Source organism: Sphaeramia orbicularis, chromosome 15 (assembly GCF_902148855.1).
Source record: "Sphaeramia orbicularis chromosome 15, fSphaOr1.1, whole genome shotgun sequence".
In the NCBI taxonomy this organism is placed as follows: Eukaryota; Metazoa; Chordata; class Actinopteri; order Kurtiformes; family Apogonidae; genus Sphaeramia; species Sphaeramia orbicularis.
Window position 1 is genome coordinate 54,337,334 of NC_043971.1, and position 17,217 is coordinate 54,354,550.

Genomic DNA, 17,217 nt, shown 5'->3' on the forward strand with positions numbered 1-17,217 from the left:
CTTCTCTGTAAAAATACTTAATCAATAGTTTATGTTTTCTGGAACTCTTCCTAGTCTCATCCATTTGACTGGGAATCTCTAATAAAGATTCTTGTGGTTCATCTTCAAACTTTTCCTCTGTTAATCAAACCCTTTGACCTTTAGCCAGCAAAATCTACTCAGTTCAAACCTTCTCTGAAGCATTTGTGGATTCATCTTATGAATGAATGAGTCAGTAGATCCATTCACACAAGTCTTGGTCACTACATGACAAATCCTGTGAATATATTGAACATATAATGTTTATGTTTATGCATTTGGCAGATGCTTTTTTCCAAAGCGACTTACAGGGGAAAACCAATTAAATCACTCAATCAATCAAATTTTATTTATATAGCGCCAGATCACAACAAAAAAGTTCTCTCATGACACTTTATATATAGAGTTGGTCAAAACCAGACTCTAAGCCAATTTACAGAAACCCAACAGAATCCTCCAGGAGCAAACACTTGTGACTGGTGACGGTGGAAGGAAAAACTTCCCTTTAACAGGCAGAAACCTGGAGCAGACCCAGACTGAGGAGGATGGCCGTCTGCCTTGACCAGTTGGGGTTAAAGAGAGAGAGTAGAGAAGGGGAAAAAGAGACAGCGATAGAGATAGAGACTGGGGGAGAGGGGGAGAAGGGGGGAGTAGTGGGAGACACATGGAGGCGGTTGAGGATAAGTGAGTGATGATGATGAAGGCAGGAGAGAGGGAGGACCACCGCAGCAGGTCCACAGATAATCCTGGGAAAATCTGTGATAAGCCTGGGAAGAACTTTATTAAAATATTTAAAATGGAATGTCTGACAGTGCTAGGACAGGAGGTGCTCCTGGAAGAGCTGGGTCTTCAGGAGCTTCTTGAAGATAGGCAGGGATGCCTCTGTTTTCATAGTACTTGGTAGAGCGTTCCACCAACGTGGAACGACCCATGAAAAGAGCCTGGATTGTCTTGTACAAGGTCTGGGGACCACCAGACAACGTTCCCCAGATGAGCGGAGTGGTCGTGGGGCGACATAAGCTTTTATTAGTGCACCTAAGTAGACAGGAGCAGACCCACTGAGGATTTTGTAGGCTAGGATTAAGGATTTGAATTTGATGCAGGCAGCTATGGGTAGACCAGTGGAACTCAATGAGTAAGGGGGTGACATGTGCCCTTTCAGGGTGATTGAAGACCAGACACGCTGCTGCATTCTGGACCATCTGTAGTGGTTTGACAACACAAGCTGGGAGGCCCGTTAGAAGAGCATTACAGTAGTCAAGGCAGGAGATAACCATAGTCTGCACCAGGAGCTGGGTGGCCTGTTGGGTTAGGTATGGCCTGATCTTTCTTAGGTTGAACAGAGTGAAACGACATGATCGGGTGACAGAGGCAACGTGATCTGTGAAGGTCAACTGATTATCAATCATGACTCCCAAGTTACGTGCTACATTGGTAGGAGCCAGAGATAAGGAGTCAATACTGATGGAGATGTCCTGCTGTATGGTATAATAAATGCAGAGTCATGATTCTATGGAAAAGACCTCATCCAACCTGTACGATACACACAGGTTGTACTTTGTCCAGCAGTTCTTCAATGCGGACAGGGAATGAAGTGTAAAGTCTGGCAGGATTTGATGTCTCCATTGTAAAAAGCAATGGTTATTACTGGACTTTTGAGCAATTTGGTTAAAAACCAGCACTTCCTTGTGTTTCCCAGGTTGATGATCAATCTTGGTGTGTTTTAAAGGGTTTTCAGACAACAGTGTTTCTTCACAACACAGTAAGGTAACCCAGGTTGTACAGAAACAGATTATACTGTTTGTAGGATTCATTGATTGCTCTTGTGAGTCTTTTGATACAATTTAACTTCTTTCAATATTGAAATTTAAGTTGACTACTAATTTACATATAAATAATTTCATTTGATGCTGTTATTCCTAATCTTGCCACCACTGTATAAGTAAATGAAATTAATTCAGTTTTTATTTGCTTTTGGTTAATATGCATAAACTGAACATGGCAGATACACTCCTTATCAAAATTTTAAGACCAGTTGAAAAATTGAGAGAATTTACATTTTACACTGTTGGATCTTAAAGCTATACCGTATGATGTGGCATTTTTACACATTTCTTTTGTAATCTTAAAATGCTCCTAATAAGTTTGTGTCAAACTAAAATGTAAAAGAAATCCACCAGGTTTTGAAACTCAAAAATGTTTAATTCTCATATATTTCTGATAAATGTCTGACCAATCATTTTATTCTGTCCTAATAAAATAATTGGCCGAGCCTGGCTGAGCCTCCTGTCAGTCATCCATTACCGCCGCCCCACATCCGATACCGGTACCTCTGAATCTGACATTTCACTCGCGCTGCTCCTCCCGTCACTGACCACAGTCTCCTGTCTAGGGATGTGAATGGATAGGACTCAGATGCACGTGTTGAAGGTAAGAAACGGATTTATAAACAGAAACAACCAAGGGGAACAAACAGAAAAACCCGACTGCAGCAGTCAGAGTTTGGTGAATGAAGGATGGAGATAAAGTCCAGGAGTCAGGTGTACTGGACTCCACAGACAGGTCTGCACAAAGCTACATTTTTATGACTCGCGTACACGTACATGGTGTCATTCAATGTAGGAAGATGTAGGATGATGATAAATGTATAGACTATGAAACCTCAAATGTCCATGGAAAATTTGTGGAGTCTGCATACTCACAGTATGTTCGCCCATCGCCTGGGCACCTCATGGCCCAGGTGATGAGGTGCAGTGAAGACACTGACCCAGCGCTGCACCGACCAGACCCTTAAATACAGGGTCTACAGATGAAACAGGAGCCGCTGCTGTGCAGCAAGTGAATGTTGTGTCTGATTGCTGAGGGAGGGGTCCGTGGCCACGACGAAGTGGACTGGACCTCCGCCTCCACCTCCGCTTCCACCGCGTGCATCAGGTGAGAGGAGGACGGCGTCAGAGCTCAGGCAGGGGGAAGCAGGCGGGGCTTTGGAGGGAGGCGGGTTGTTCATGTTCAAATTTTTACCAAGTGCTGTGAGAAATGCCAGATCAGTAGGTATAGCTTTAAGAAGGTACTAAGTAGAGTTTCAAAATGCAAAAACAAGAAATGGGAGTGAGACAAAAAAAAAATTTGAGTGGGCAGTTTATTGAAAACAAAATAGGCTGTTCATCAGCCGATCAAAAGTTTAAGACCACAGCCCTTAAAAGCCAAAATCTGTGCAAAAATGTGGATTCAGTGTCATTTTCTGTCAGTATTCACACTGTCATGACCTCCTGATGGCAAAGGCTAAAAAGCTTTGTCTCTTGGAACGTGGTTGGATTATTGAGCTGCATAAGCAATGCCTTTGGCAACACGCCATCGCTGCTGTGGTTAGACGTGGTAAGACAGTCATTTTGAATTCCTTAAAAGATCCTGAGGGTTATGGAACAAAAAAGTCAAGTGGTAGACGTTGGAAGCCATCAGGACCGTCAAGGTTAGATTTTTTTTCTCATCAGATAATAAAACTTGCTTATACCTTTCAGCGTCCCATGTTTGGTGCTCTCTTACGAAGTCCAAATGGGCAATTTTGTGACGTTGAAGGAGACGAGGCCTTTGAAGACATTTTTTGTTCTTAAAGCCTTTCTCTGGCAGATGCCGTCTGATGGTTATTGGGCTGCAGTCGGCACCAGTAACGCCCTGAATTTGGGTTGAGGATCGTCCCATGTCTTGACGGACAGCCAATCGGATCCTCTGGCTCAGCCGGTGAAATTTTTTTTTTGGGTCTACCACTTGACTTTTTGTTCCATAACCCTCAGGATCTTTTAAGGAATTCAAAATGACTGTCTTGACTAATTTTGGCTGTTAAGAGCTGTGGTCTTAAACTTTTGATCAGCTGATGAACAGCCTATTTCAGTTTAATTATTGTTTTCAATAAATTGCTTACTCAATTTTTTTTTGTCTCTCTCCCATTTCTTCTTTTTGCATTGTGAAACTCTACTTAGAACCTTCTTAAGATCCAACAGTGCAAAATGTAAATTAATGCAATTTTTCAACTGGTTTTAACATTTTGATCAGGTGTGTATTTCATGACCTAAATATACACAGCCTGTTGATGAAATATTCAATTTATGAACTTGTAACAGAAGAAAGTGACAAAACTTAGATGAAAAGAGCACCAATCAAATTCTAATAAGCAGTCTGGTGTGTTACTTTAGTTTGTTTTTTCAAACTGTTATTACACGACTGAATGGAAATGTTTGATATAATTAGGTCAGATAATTGCAAGTATTTCAACCAAGTGTGATATGATGATTATCTAATAATTGTGATAGGCTAATGGATTTGTTGTCAGTCAAGAACGTCTTGATTTGATCTGTGACAACCATAAGGATCAGTCACTGTCAGGAGTAGAGCTGTCGCTATCAATTATCTTTGTTATCGATTATTTTCTTTGATTAAATGATTATTTGAATAAGTGAAAAAAAATAGTAAAATTGTGAAACAGACATATCTGAAAATGACAGTGTGCTTTATTCCAGAGCCAGCTGAAACAACAATCACAAAAAGTATAAAAGTAATAGGATATGAAAAAAATCTATATAGCAATAACAGCAACAATAACAGTATATAAAAGTGTATATATAAAAATATCTATAGATATAAACAGCAAATCCAATGACAACAAATAATACAGTATGTGCACTGCAGTCTTCAGCACATTTGTATCCAACTTACTAACTTTCACATAAAACTGAAAAATAAAGTGATAGCTGAAATTAAGAAAAGTGAGGACATAGAACGCATAAACAAAAGACATTTTCTGCCTTTTTGTCCGCGTCTCTTCTGAACTACACTCCATGTTGTTTGTGTTGATCCTGGCATCATGTGCACCACAGTAAGCGTTCGTGTGACAAAGGAGTGGAACCAGTGTTTAGCAGCAGCAAAATTAAGGAAATGAACTTCAATTCAGGAAAAATTGTAGTCGAATAATTATTTTTTAATAGATTTAATCTCCTAAAACCCAGCTATGCGTTTTCTGTCCACATTTGTGAACAAGAGTTTCACAACTTTATACAAAAAAAAAAAAGAAAACTGTCCACCACAAAGAACATTCCATAAAATTTTAAAAATTGCATCTGAAAAAAATTGTTGCATCATGATGTTTCCAATATAGGCACTTATTTAATAAAAAAATAAATAAAGCTTGTACTTTGCTGACATGTCCTGGGTCTTAGGAGGTTAAGTCAACTCATTGATTAATCGTTTCAGCTTTTGTCCAGAGTTTGTCCAGTGAACTGATTGGGCATTGGGACATGAAGGAAGCTCTTGTTGATACTTTGGATTTGTTATGTTGCTTTATGTTCGTGTCCATGGAAAACTGTACAATGGAGGCACACCGATAAAAAGAAATGAGCTCATGTTGTAGCTGGTGGTCTTTTTTTTTTTTTTTTCTTCCTGTCCTTCCTCTCCTCCTTCGTTTTCTGCTTTTCAGTTAGTCTTCTTACTGTCACGACTGTGGCCTAATAATTGTGGTTAAATGAAATCTGTGCTGCTCTGCGTTTCTGCTGCTGTAAAAACAAGGATATCCCTCTATTGTTTATCAGTCCAGCTGGACCCGAGGGTGTGGTCAGAACACACACACACACACCTCAGCTTTTGCTCACACTGCAGACTTTCATTCTGTCTCTTTCTCTTTGACACACACTTTTTCCAAACAAACACACACTGTGGCACACACCTAGAGGACGAGTTAGCGGTTTGGATTTCTGGATGTCCCATCTGTAGACGTGGACACGATGTGGACCTCTGGGGAATGGAAGAAGGGTTAAAAGGACAAATGGGAAGCTTTGTGTCCCACCAAAGACAACAAGAGATAGGACGACAACAACGGTGTGTTTCCCACAGGCTAAAGCAGCACATGGACGGACATTTCAGTTGCTCTCACTGCTGTTTTCCATTTGATGAGGACCTCCTTACGGCAGCTGGAACTTTGTGAATTCACTTGAAACTATTTCAGCAGAGGTAGAAAATCTGACTGTGTGCTGTGACGTGTCAGATAATCTAAAAAGTCATTGATGAATTGTTTGTTCTAATTATCATCTGGAATATGTTTATCATGATAATCTGACATCACCAGATGTGTTTGGTTTGATTAACCAGAGATCCAGAAACCAAAAATGTAGAATTTGCAGTAATGCAAGTTAAAATAAATGCCAAATATTTGATTTCAGGCTAGAGGGGTGAATGGTATTGTCCATCCATCTGTGTGACGTCTAATGAAAGCCATCCCTTTATTGCACTAGAGGTGAATTCAGTACAGTCCATGACTGCTAGTTGTAAAAAGCTATTGTAAAAAATGAGGTCATTATTAGTCTTTGGAGCCATTTTTATTGGAAACGTGATGTGTTATTTTGGTTTTTGGGTATGTTTTAATGGTTTTCTCCTCATTGATAAATCAGGGTACACACAGACAATCCTGTTTGTGGGAGTCATTTATCGCTGCTGTTAGTACCTTTGTAAGGCTGAAAAGATTGTTCACAAATCCTGAAGTATAGAAAATCACCTTAATTATCCTTTAAATGACAGTTGCACACAGTTTGAGCTCCAGCATATTCAGGTAATGATAAAATAACACATAGTCAAGTCCTAGTTTGCAATGATGTTAAACTGCCTCTAACAAACCAATGGCAGCTTGAAAAGGAAGCCAATAGACCATATGCCAATGGCAGCCATTGTCTGCTGTTGATGTCATAGGATAGGAACCCCAGAATCTGTAATGAAATGATGATGTCATACTGCTGTGTTAAGTAACATAAACACAGAAAATCACATCACTGGATCTACCTATAATAAGGGGTGATATTGAGTCATGTTCCCAATGATAACATCGTATTTGATTCCCAGTTAGAATTCAAACACCTGGTAGCTAACATTCCTGTACTGTGATACGGTGAGAGGTTAAAAATAATTAGGATATATCTTTGTTGTTGTCTTTTCATCTGACCAAGTGCTTGATCAGACAATATTGTTAACCAAGAAGTGATTTAATACAAATATTAACTGGCGTTTAACAGTTTTAAATATGCCATTTTAATTTTAAATATGGCTCAATATCCACCCATACTTGCACTTTCTATTTTCTTTTCAGTTGCTCATCAATAAGTAAATAGCAAACTCATAAAAAAAAAAAAAAATTCTGATTGCTCTTTATTGTGGTGCTAGAGGAAAATGGTTACCGTGAGATTATGGTCTATAGTGAAGTCTGTAAATATGTAATACCCTGGCTTCCACAGGTATACATTGAACTTCTGTCAAAAATGTATTTGTCATTGTTGGATATGATTGCTTACTTCTATCTTTATGTGATTGACAAGGTTGGATCGGACAGAAAATGCATCTATTGAGTCAATATTTAAAGATGTTTTAGATGATGTGGAAAGTCATAATATATTGTGGAAAGTTTAGGTCCTAGGGAGACGCCAAATTCCTCTTTCACATCTGAAGGTGAAAAAGTCTTATAATATGGGGATATTCTTAAACTGAGATGTTGAGCAAGTGATTTGTCTTATGAATGTGTGGTTGTATAACATTTCAGAAAATTGTGAAAAGCATCATTAACTGTTTCTGAGAGCATCAGATGAATTCTCAGATGTCTTGTGTGATTCACAATTTGCTGTCAAAGGGTTTTTTTCCTGGGTTTACTTAGGTGCTCATTTTAACATACAGTACAGGCCAAAAGTTTGGACACACCTTCTCATTCTTTGCATTTTCTTTATTTTCATGACTATTTTCATTGTAGATTCTCACTGAAGGCATCAAAACTATGAATGAACACATGTGGAATTATGAACTTAACAAAAAAGTGTGAAATAACTGAAAACATCTCTTATATTCTAGTTTCTTCAAAGTATCCACCCTTAGCTCTGATGACTGCCTTGCACACCCTTGGCATTCTCTTGATGAGCTTCCAGAGGTAGTCACCTGAAATGGTTTCCACTTCATAGCTGTGCCTTGTCAGGGTTACTTAGTGGAATTTCTTGCCTTATTGATGGGGTTGGGACCATCAGTTGTGTTGTGCAGAAGTCAGGTTGATGCACAGCTGACAGCCCTATTGGACAACTGTTAGAATGCATATTATGGCGAGAACCAATCAGCTAAGTAAAGACAAACGAGTGGCCATCATTACTTTAAGAAATGAAGGTCAGTCAGTCTAGAAAATTTCAAAAACTTTGAATGTGTCCCCAAGTGCAGTCGCAAAAACCATCAAGCGCTCCAACGAAACTGGCTCACATGAGGACCGCCCCAGGAAAGGAAGACCAAGAGTCACCTCTGATGCTGAAGATAAGTTCATCTGAGTCACCAGCCTCAGAAATCGCAAATTAACAGCAGCTCAGATTAGAGACCAGATGAATACCACACAGAGCTCTAGCAGCAGACACATCTCTACAACAACTGTTAAGAGGAGACTGCGTGAATCAGGCCTTCATGGTCAAACAGCTGCTAGGAAACCACTGCTCAGGAGAGGCAACAAACACAAGAGATTTATTTGGGCCAAGAAACCCAAGGAATGGACATTAGACCAGTGGAAATCTGTGCTTTGGTCTGATGAGTCCAAATTTCAGATCTTTGGCTCCAACCGCCGTGTCTTTGTGCGACGCAGAAAAGGTGAACGGATGGATGCTACATGCCTGGTTCCCACCGTGAAGCATGGAGGGGGAGGTGTGATGGTGTGGGGGTGCTTTGCTGGTGACGCTGTTGGGGATTTATTCAAGATTGAAGGCAACCTGAATCAGCATGGCTACCACAGCATCCTGAAGTGACATGCCATTCCATCCGGTCTGCGTTTAGTTGGACCATCATTTATGTTTCAACAGGACAATGACCCCAAACACACCTCCAGGCTGTGTGAGGGATATTTGACCAAGAAGGAGAGTGATGGAGTGCTGCGCCAGATGACCTGGCCTCCACAGTCACCGGACCTGAACCCAGTCGAGATGGTTTGGGGTGAGCTGGACCGCAGAGTGAAGGCAAAAGGGCCAACAAGTGCTAAGCATCTGTGGGAACTTCTTCAAGACTGTTAGGAAACCATTTCAGGTGACTACCTCTGGAAGCTCATCAAGAGAATGGCAAGAGTGTGCAAAGCAGTCATCAGAGCTAAGGGTGGATACTTTGAAGAGACTAGAATATAAGAGATGTTTTCAGTTATTTCACACTTTTTTGTTAAGTACATAATTCCACATGTGTTCATTCATAGTTTTGATGCCTTCAGTGAGAATCTACAATGAAAATAGTCATGAAAATAAAGAAAATGCAAAGAATGAGAAGGTGTGTCCAAACTTTTGGCCTGTACTGTAATTTAACTATTAAATAACTTTTAACATTTTCCATAAGTTGTTAGAAAATTGAACTGTGTTCTCTTGCAAAAAAATTGCAAAGTTTTTGATTAAAAATCATAGAATTTCTTATTACCATATCTGTATTTAAAAATAAAAATGCTAAGAGAGCCTCATGACACTTAAATAAAAACTGCCATCTCAACCATTAGTTCAAGCGCTTTTGTTACTCTGCTGCAGATTGGTCCAAAGTGGAAGGACGTGGTTTCGCGCTGCATTAAGGGTCACTACCAGCCTCTGCTGCTGCTGTACGCCGACCCGCGGGGCACGCCGGTGTCAGTGCAGGACCTGCCTCCACGTCTTGACCTTCACCACCTCAACAAGGCCTGCTACGACAGCGAAGACTCGGGTAACTACAACACAGCTAGGAGTCGTAGTAGTAGCACAACAGCAAATGTTCAGGTAACTAAACCAGAATCAGTGCTCGCTTTAGTTGTAGTGGTAGTGCAATGACAGACATGACTGACGCTACTTAAGAGCAGTTGGACAAGTAGGCATAGTCGTGTCTGTTGTTGTAGTTAAATGTGCCTGCATGCAGCACATAGGACCGTTATCCTACAAGCGTATTCATTTACAAGACTCCTGCCATTAATTCTACAGAAATATGCAGGGAACACTCATGTGTGCTGTGACTTTCTGTGAGCATTTGTACTAACCATCACAAAACTCTGAAACTCATGGTAATTTTCACATACACAGTGATGGCATATTGTCACAAGAGTTAAGTTCTGATTGGTCTCTACCCAAATCAGCCCTTTTCAGTGTTTAAACATTTTTGTTTCTTCTTTATTCACTGACAAAGCATTTTTTGTTTTGTTTTACATTTATTTTTAGGCTTATTTGAAGATAATTGAACTGTGCTAAATGTTTAAGTAAAACCTTTGTCCAAAGGCCAATGGAAAATTCACATTCACCCTTTGTTGAGGGAACTAAAGCAATGCTATCTTCCATATTTGCCCACATCAGAACATAGATGAACTTGATGATTGCCTACTTGTGCAAAATGTTATGTGCCAAATATAAAATGCTATATCTGACTGAATGAATTACTGATAGCGTGCTAACCAAAACTCTCATAGACTTTATTATGTTTCTTTGTCATAAACGGATATGGAAATAGTTTACTGCAACACCTTCAATATTATAAACAATATCAGAATCATCATCTTTAAAAGAGCCTCATGGCACTAATAGAGAAAAAGCATGAATTAATGCAATTTGCAGTATTTGAGCTATGAGAGTTTGTAAGTTTTGGAAGAAGAATGAGTAACAGTCACTACATTTTTCCAGTTAATGCACTGAGAAGCCTGTTTTGGTTGTTTGAGTTTACCTGATGTGTACAGTACAGTGTGTGTGTAAATATAAGAATATACATAAGCACGCGTATACAGTCAGTGACGCCTCATTTGTCCACTAACCCCACCCCTACACGTCCATGACCAGGCCGTGAGCCTTCCATCTCCAGCGACACTCGCACCGATTCGTCGACGGAGAGCTACTCATACCGACAGCCCTCCCACTCGCACCATGAGTCCCTGGCCAGTCACTACTCCTCTGACTCCCAGGGAACTGTCATCTGCATCGAACGTCCCGATGGACCCTTGCACACCTCGCTCTGCAGCCTGGATACCATAGGTAGGTCCAAAACTGAGAAAAGGGAGAAGGTATAATAGCATTCAGTAGGATTTAGCTTAGAAAAAACTGTTTGCCCCCAGTCAGGTGATTAGCTTAGCTTAGGTCTTATTGGCCAAAGGCAACAACATAGACCTACCTGCACATGCAGAAATGTTTCAGCATCTTGCTTAGCAACCAAGTAAAGATGATAAAACTTGAGGTCAATTCTTCATCATCAACAAATGTTTTTATCTAATAAGCCAATAAATGTAATAATGGGTTATTGGACATTTTCTTTGGAAAGAGCCAGCCTAGCAGTTTCACTCTGTTCAGTCTTCATGCTACATTAAGCTAACCATTTGATTGGCTAACATTATCTGTGGTTGGCTCACTCATAATGTCAGTTGTTTTTTTACTGTGTTTGAGCATGGCCACATGTCTTCATATGTATTAAGAAAGTATTAGCTACATTTTTGCATATATCTGAAGCTATTGGGTTTCTGTTGTGGACTGGGAAGGGAGAATACTCCTTTACAGAAACCCATTTCTGTATGGGTTTGACCTTCAGCCAATTACACTCATTGCATACACTCATTGCATTCTTTTTTGTCTGTTGTGTTGCATGATATTGTAAACATCCATTGCCATGCTTCTCATTGCCAAGGCCACGTGACGGACAGTGAGCAGCACCATTCTCTGAGGAAGGGAGGCGGGGACGGGGAAAAGAGGCACAACTCTAGCCGCCCTTGGCGATCTAAACCTGAAAACGAAACCTCATCGACTGGTTATCACAGTGAGGGTAGGCGGGGCTGGGACCACACGGGGGCAGGGAAATACGACACTGGGTCTAATAACAAAGCTAGGAGGACACTACAGCAGTGATGTCACTCATCACTCAGAAAAACACACCTCTGTGGCGAAATCAAAATCTGACTGGTTAAAGAAAGAGGCCTGATGCTATACAGTTTAAATTACATCGGCCAGTACTACCGATTCTGAAGGCCCAGGGCAGATTAGATTAACCCTGACAGCACACAGAGACTGAAATCTGATTGGACCAAATATCTTCCATCCACATACATGTACGGAAAGCAGTGCAGGCGAGACAAACGCTAAGAAATGAAGAGAGTAGTCTATCGGCAATAAATTAATACGATTTCATTGAACAAATATTAGAATTTAGGTTGTAAATGTCAGTCAGGGTTTCTGATAGTGTTCAGGCCAGCAGAAAAGGCCTTGCTGGCCCTGATTGCCCACCACTGTATATATGGATGTTTTGTTGGTGATGTTACAACTAACTCTGTACTGTGGTAATATTGCATCTCTGTTATTTGGTGTTTATAGATGTTGTGGTGCCCGTGCAGTAGGTACAACTTGTTGCATAGAGTGAGGGTGCATTTGGCTCTTACATTTTTCTGAACTGAATAATTTGAATGGGAAGTCATTATTTAATTTAAATAACATAAGGGTCACAGTTACAACTACTGTAACAAAATACATAATATATTAAACCTGAGATTTAAAAAAAATAATAGATGTTCTAGTTCCACCTAAATGGACCCTGAAGGTGGTAGTCAGTGATTTGGCTGTTGATAAATCCATTATTTTCTTGATTTATGAAGTAGGCTAGTTATTTAGTTTATCAAATGTTGGAAAAGAAGTAAAAAAAAAAAAAAAAATCTGTGTTTCTTCAAAGCTCAAGATGACAAGATATTTTGTTAACGTCATAGAGGAGAAATCATCTGAAATTTTGACATACTCAAATAAAAAATAATCGATCTTGTTTGTTACTTTAATGTTGACAGGTAATAGATTAATCAGTTGAGATCAGTACCAGCGTGATCAGATCATGTGATGTTTTCAAAGTGCTGTAATATCGTAATTATCAAAATCGGCCAAATTCAATTCAACTTTATTTATAAAGCGCATTTCATGCCCAAGGCAGACTCAATGTGCTTCACAACAGGTATATAATCTAGCCACAGTAAAAAAACAATCATAAAAAAAGAGCGTGCAAGTAAACAATCATATGTACACACACTTAAACTCGCATGTGCACACATACCCACACAACCGCACATGCACACACCCAACTCAACAGAACACTGGGGAAAAAAATCTGTTTTTAAAAATGGTTACTGATGTGTTATGTCTAACTGTATCAGGCAGGGGGTTCCATTTTTGTGGGGCATATACACTAAAAGCTGCCTCCCCTTTCTTGGATCTGGTGTGAGGGACGAGTAAGTTGCCACTGCCTATTGACTGAAGTGTTCTTGCTTGAGTGTAAATGATGAGCATATATGTGATGTACTGAGGTGCAAGGCCATGAAGTCCTTTGTAAACCAGGAGCAGGATTTTGAAATTGATTCTTGTTGTAACGGGTAACCACTGCAGAGATTTCAGAAGGGGTGTGATGTGTTGACATATCTTGGTACCAATGAGAATACGCGCAGCTGCAATTTGAATTAGTTGTAACCTGTGAATACTTGATTTTGGGAGTCCAGTAAATGATAAATGGACTGCATTTATATTGTGCTTTTCCACACCTTCATGGTGCCCAAAGCGCTTTTCAAAGCCTCACATTCACGCACACACTCATGCTGACCCTTCGGTCATTGGATGACCCACTCTACCAACAGCCGCCCAGTGAATAAACCATTACAGTAATCTAGTCTGCTTGTTGTAAATGCATAGATTCATTTTTCAGAGTCTGATTGTGACAGAAAGCCCCCTAATTTGGAAATGTTTTTGAGATGATAGAATGATGATCTTGTAATGTGGTTGGTATGACTTTTGAAAGATTAGATTGCTGTCGATAATTACACCCAGATTCCTTGCTTCAGTTTTGCTGTCAAGAGAGAGAGAATTAGGTGTGCTACGATTTTCTGTCTCTGAGCTTGTGCACCAAAGATGAGTATTTCTGTAGTCTTTGTTTAGTTGTAAAATATTTTCTGACATGCATTGATTAATATCTTTAATACACTGAGAGAGGGATAGTATGGGAGATAGGTCATTAGGGTGTAGTGAAATGTAAAGTTGTGAATCATCTGCGTAATTATGGTCATTAATATTATGTTTGCATATGACATGAGTGAGTGGAAGCCAAAATAGGCTCAAACCCCTTAGAAACGCTGCAGCTCCAGACAGAGGCCTATACAGGTGGCAGATCAAAGCTGCTGTTATCATGTTTAGTTGCAGTTCATTTATTCTGTCATCATTTCTATTTTCTTCTTTATTGTCACTTTCCCTGTCTCTGCATTCCTTTATAATTTCTATTAATTTCTTCTCTCTGTGTCCTTGGTTCTGGTCTCTCCCCCTTTTCTCCCTCCTTCTCCCTCTGTCCTTGGTCCAGGAGAGACCCTGAAGGAGCAGCAGGCTCCTCGTCACCTTCCCAAACCCTCGTCCTCATCCTTCTCATCTTCAACCAGCCGCCTGCGGGATTTTAAGGAAACCATGAGCAACATCATCCACAGCCGACCCCTATCCTCCTCCTCTTCTTCCTCTTTACCAGGTGCTGTCCTCTCCTCTGAAATGGCCTCCTCCACCAACAACCACCACCCTGTTAGCAAAGCCGCCCCCTCTTCCTCCTCCAGTAAACCCAACGACTGGGAGGCTGACAGCACCAGCAGCGAGTCCAAGTCCAGCTCATCAGGAGGACGCTATCGGCCAGCATGGCGGCCCAGGAGAGAGGCGCTCAACATTGACAGCATCTTCAGCAGGGAGAGGCGCAGGCAGGCGGGCTACAGCCCCCTGGGAGCCCCCCTGCCCGATGACTGTGGCGCTCCAACCTCTGAAGGAGCAGAGGCCTCCTTCTTAGCCCAGGAGGAGGTGAGACGTGTCAGACCAGGCTCCTCCTGGACTCTCCCCTCCTCCTCCTCCAGCTGCCACAAAGGAGGAGGAGACAGTGGGAATGCAGCAGCAGGAAGAGTTGCAGAGCTTCCTCCTCCTCCTCCTCCTCCTCCCCCTCCCAGACTGATCCAGCGGATGGAGAGTGGATATGAGAGCAGTGAGCGAAACAGCAACAGCCCAGTGAGCCTGGACCTGAACCTGGGAGACAGGTGAGACCACACAGGGACTACATCTACATCGACAGCGTCCGCTCAAATCAGCTTTATTTGACTTTCCATTGCATGAAAGTTGATCCATTCAGGTACTGTTTGTCAAAGTTTAAGTGAGCTGACGAGATACTAAAACAAGACATGAAAACATGCAGACTGGTTGATCCAGAATCATTGTGTCACCATTTCAACAACATAGGATATTGAAATGGCCAACCCAGTAAGGTGGATTCAATATGTTTTCTTTTGACTTGCCCAAGTCTGTCCACAAATCAACCCTGAGTATAGTGATGAAAGCTGCAGTTATGATGACGTCACAGGTACCAAAACAGAGCCAAGTACGGTTGAGGTTAGAGGAGTTGATGGCATCAGTCAAAATACTGGTTCATATGGTGTGAAATGAGTAAACTGAGCTGTGCTGTGTGGTCAGAGGGTGGAGCTGTAGGCTACATGACACATTGTTGTAATAAAAAGAGTAGAGGTAGAGCATACTGTTGTTTTCCGGGTCAGTCCATTTCAGATCACCCAATAAAATGGCATTTTTAAACCTCACCCCCTCCAATTTCTATGAAATTTTGTCTATAGGTAATTCATAGACAGAAAAGCCAAAACTCCAAATTTTAACTTTATCGGACCAACGGTTTTCGAGATATGGCAATTTAATTTTTTCACTTTTTTGCGAAAAAGGACGTGGCAGCCAAATATCAAATTGCTGTAACTCGGCAACCACTGGTCCGATTTTAAAAAGCGAGGTATTTCTGTAAAGGGGAGACCATAAAGAATCTGGATCAAGCACTCTTTTGTACATTTGGGTACTTTTGAGTTGGATAACCTTTTGATTTATATTTTGACCTTGAAATTGATACTGTATGTACTCAAATTTTTGTATATGTTGTAGTTCACACATAGGGCTACGTTTTTCATTACGGTGTCAAAGAGGTCGGGCGTGTCCCAGTGTGAGTTTCAAAGTCAAAATATAATTCAAAAGGTTATCCAACTCAAAAGTACTCAAATGTACAAAAGAATGCTAGATTTATATTCCACATGGTGTCCCCTTTACAGAAATACATAGCTTTTTAAAATTGGGCCAGTGGTTCCTGAGTTACAGCAATGTGAAATTAGGCTGCCACGGCCTTTTTCGCAAAAAAGTGAAAAAAAATGAAATTGCCATATATCGAAAACCGTTGGTCCAATAAAGTTAAAATTTGAAATGTTAGCTTTTTTGGCTATGAATTACCCATACACCAAATTTCATCAAAATTGGAGGAGGTGGGGTGAACTGAGATGGACTGACCCTTCCATCTAAAATGGCTGTAGCGTTTTTGTCCATGGATAAGACCACGTTACCTGTCATTCCAGACATGTTCTTGGTCAGGTGACTTGTTAGTTTGTCCTCAAACCAAATTTTGGCAACAACGCAAAGAAAACTAACAGATAGAAACAGCAGTAGGCCAGAAAGTCAGTGTTTTACAAGGTGAAATGACTCTGGTGGCTTTGAGGAGAGCTTCAGGGCTTCAGGTCCAATGAAAATGTGATATAAGGGAAAGGTTTTTTCACATAAAAAGCTTTGGCAGGTTATTGGGATTAAGCTAGAGTTGTGAGGGGAGGAAAACATTTCACGTAGGTTTTACTTTTGTGATAGTGTATCAGGATTCTGATTGCACAGGGTTCTAAAATTCACTCACCAGCTCTGGATAGTGATACAGCTATAAAAATCTTTTCCAGTGTTTTTCCTTTTACCAGGGGAATAATTCCCATCTTATTCGATTGTATGAAAACATTTGTGATTGACAACACCAGCTTTTCTCTTAATTCAAAGAAGGGCTGTATTTGATAACCAAGTCTATTTGTTTGGATATCAAGGAAAGCACTGATTACTAGTCATTTAGAAATGTGCATTTTTTCCAACTCAATATACATGCTGGTTAAATGGACATAGGCCCTGAACCATATTTGAATAAACAGATGAATATTGCATGCCCTCTGTCCTCAGGGAGTGTGCTGCAAAGAAGCCTTCATCATCCTCTTCTTCATCCGGGCCATCATGGAGGAACATCAGGTCGAAGAGCAGCGGAGCCCTGCTGCAGGACATCAACTCATCCTGCAGGGGGAGCCTTGGTGCGAATTGGAAACTTTCTCACAACACGTTTAATGATTCT

At 40.7% G+C, this 17,217-nt stretch overlaps 1 protein-coding gene across 6 annotated transcripts in view; it reads left to right on the forward strand.

Moving 5' to 3' along the window:
- The window catches only part of usp54a (ubiquitin specific peptidase 54a), a 77,267-nt gene that overhangs the window by 46,608 nt on the left and 13,442 nt on the right, over positions 1 to 17,217 (forward strand). For 5 of the 6 annotated variants that reach the window (XM_030155512.1, XM_030155510.1, XM_030155515.1 and 2 more), the window contains exons 10-14: positions 9,567 to 9,735; positions 10,830 to 11,021; positions 11,665 to 11,799; positions 14,353 to 15,058; positions 17,052 to 17,176. In XM_030155512.1, the coding sequence (XP_030011372.1) occupies positions 9,567 to 9,735; positions 10,830 to 11,021; positions 11,665 to 11,799; positions 14,353 to 15,058; positions 17,052 to 17,176 (1,327 nt within the window). The remainder of the gene's footprint in view (positions 1 to 9,566; positions 9,736 to 10,829; positions 11,022 to 11,664; positions 11,800 to 14,352; positions 15,059 to 17,051; positions 17,177 to 17,217) is intronic. The other variant, XM_030155514.1, reaches the window with a different exon arrangement.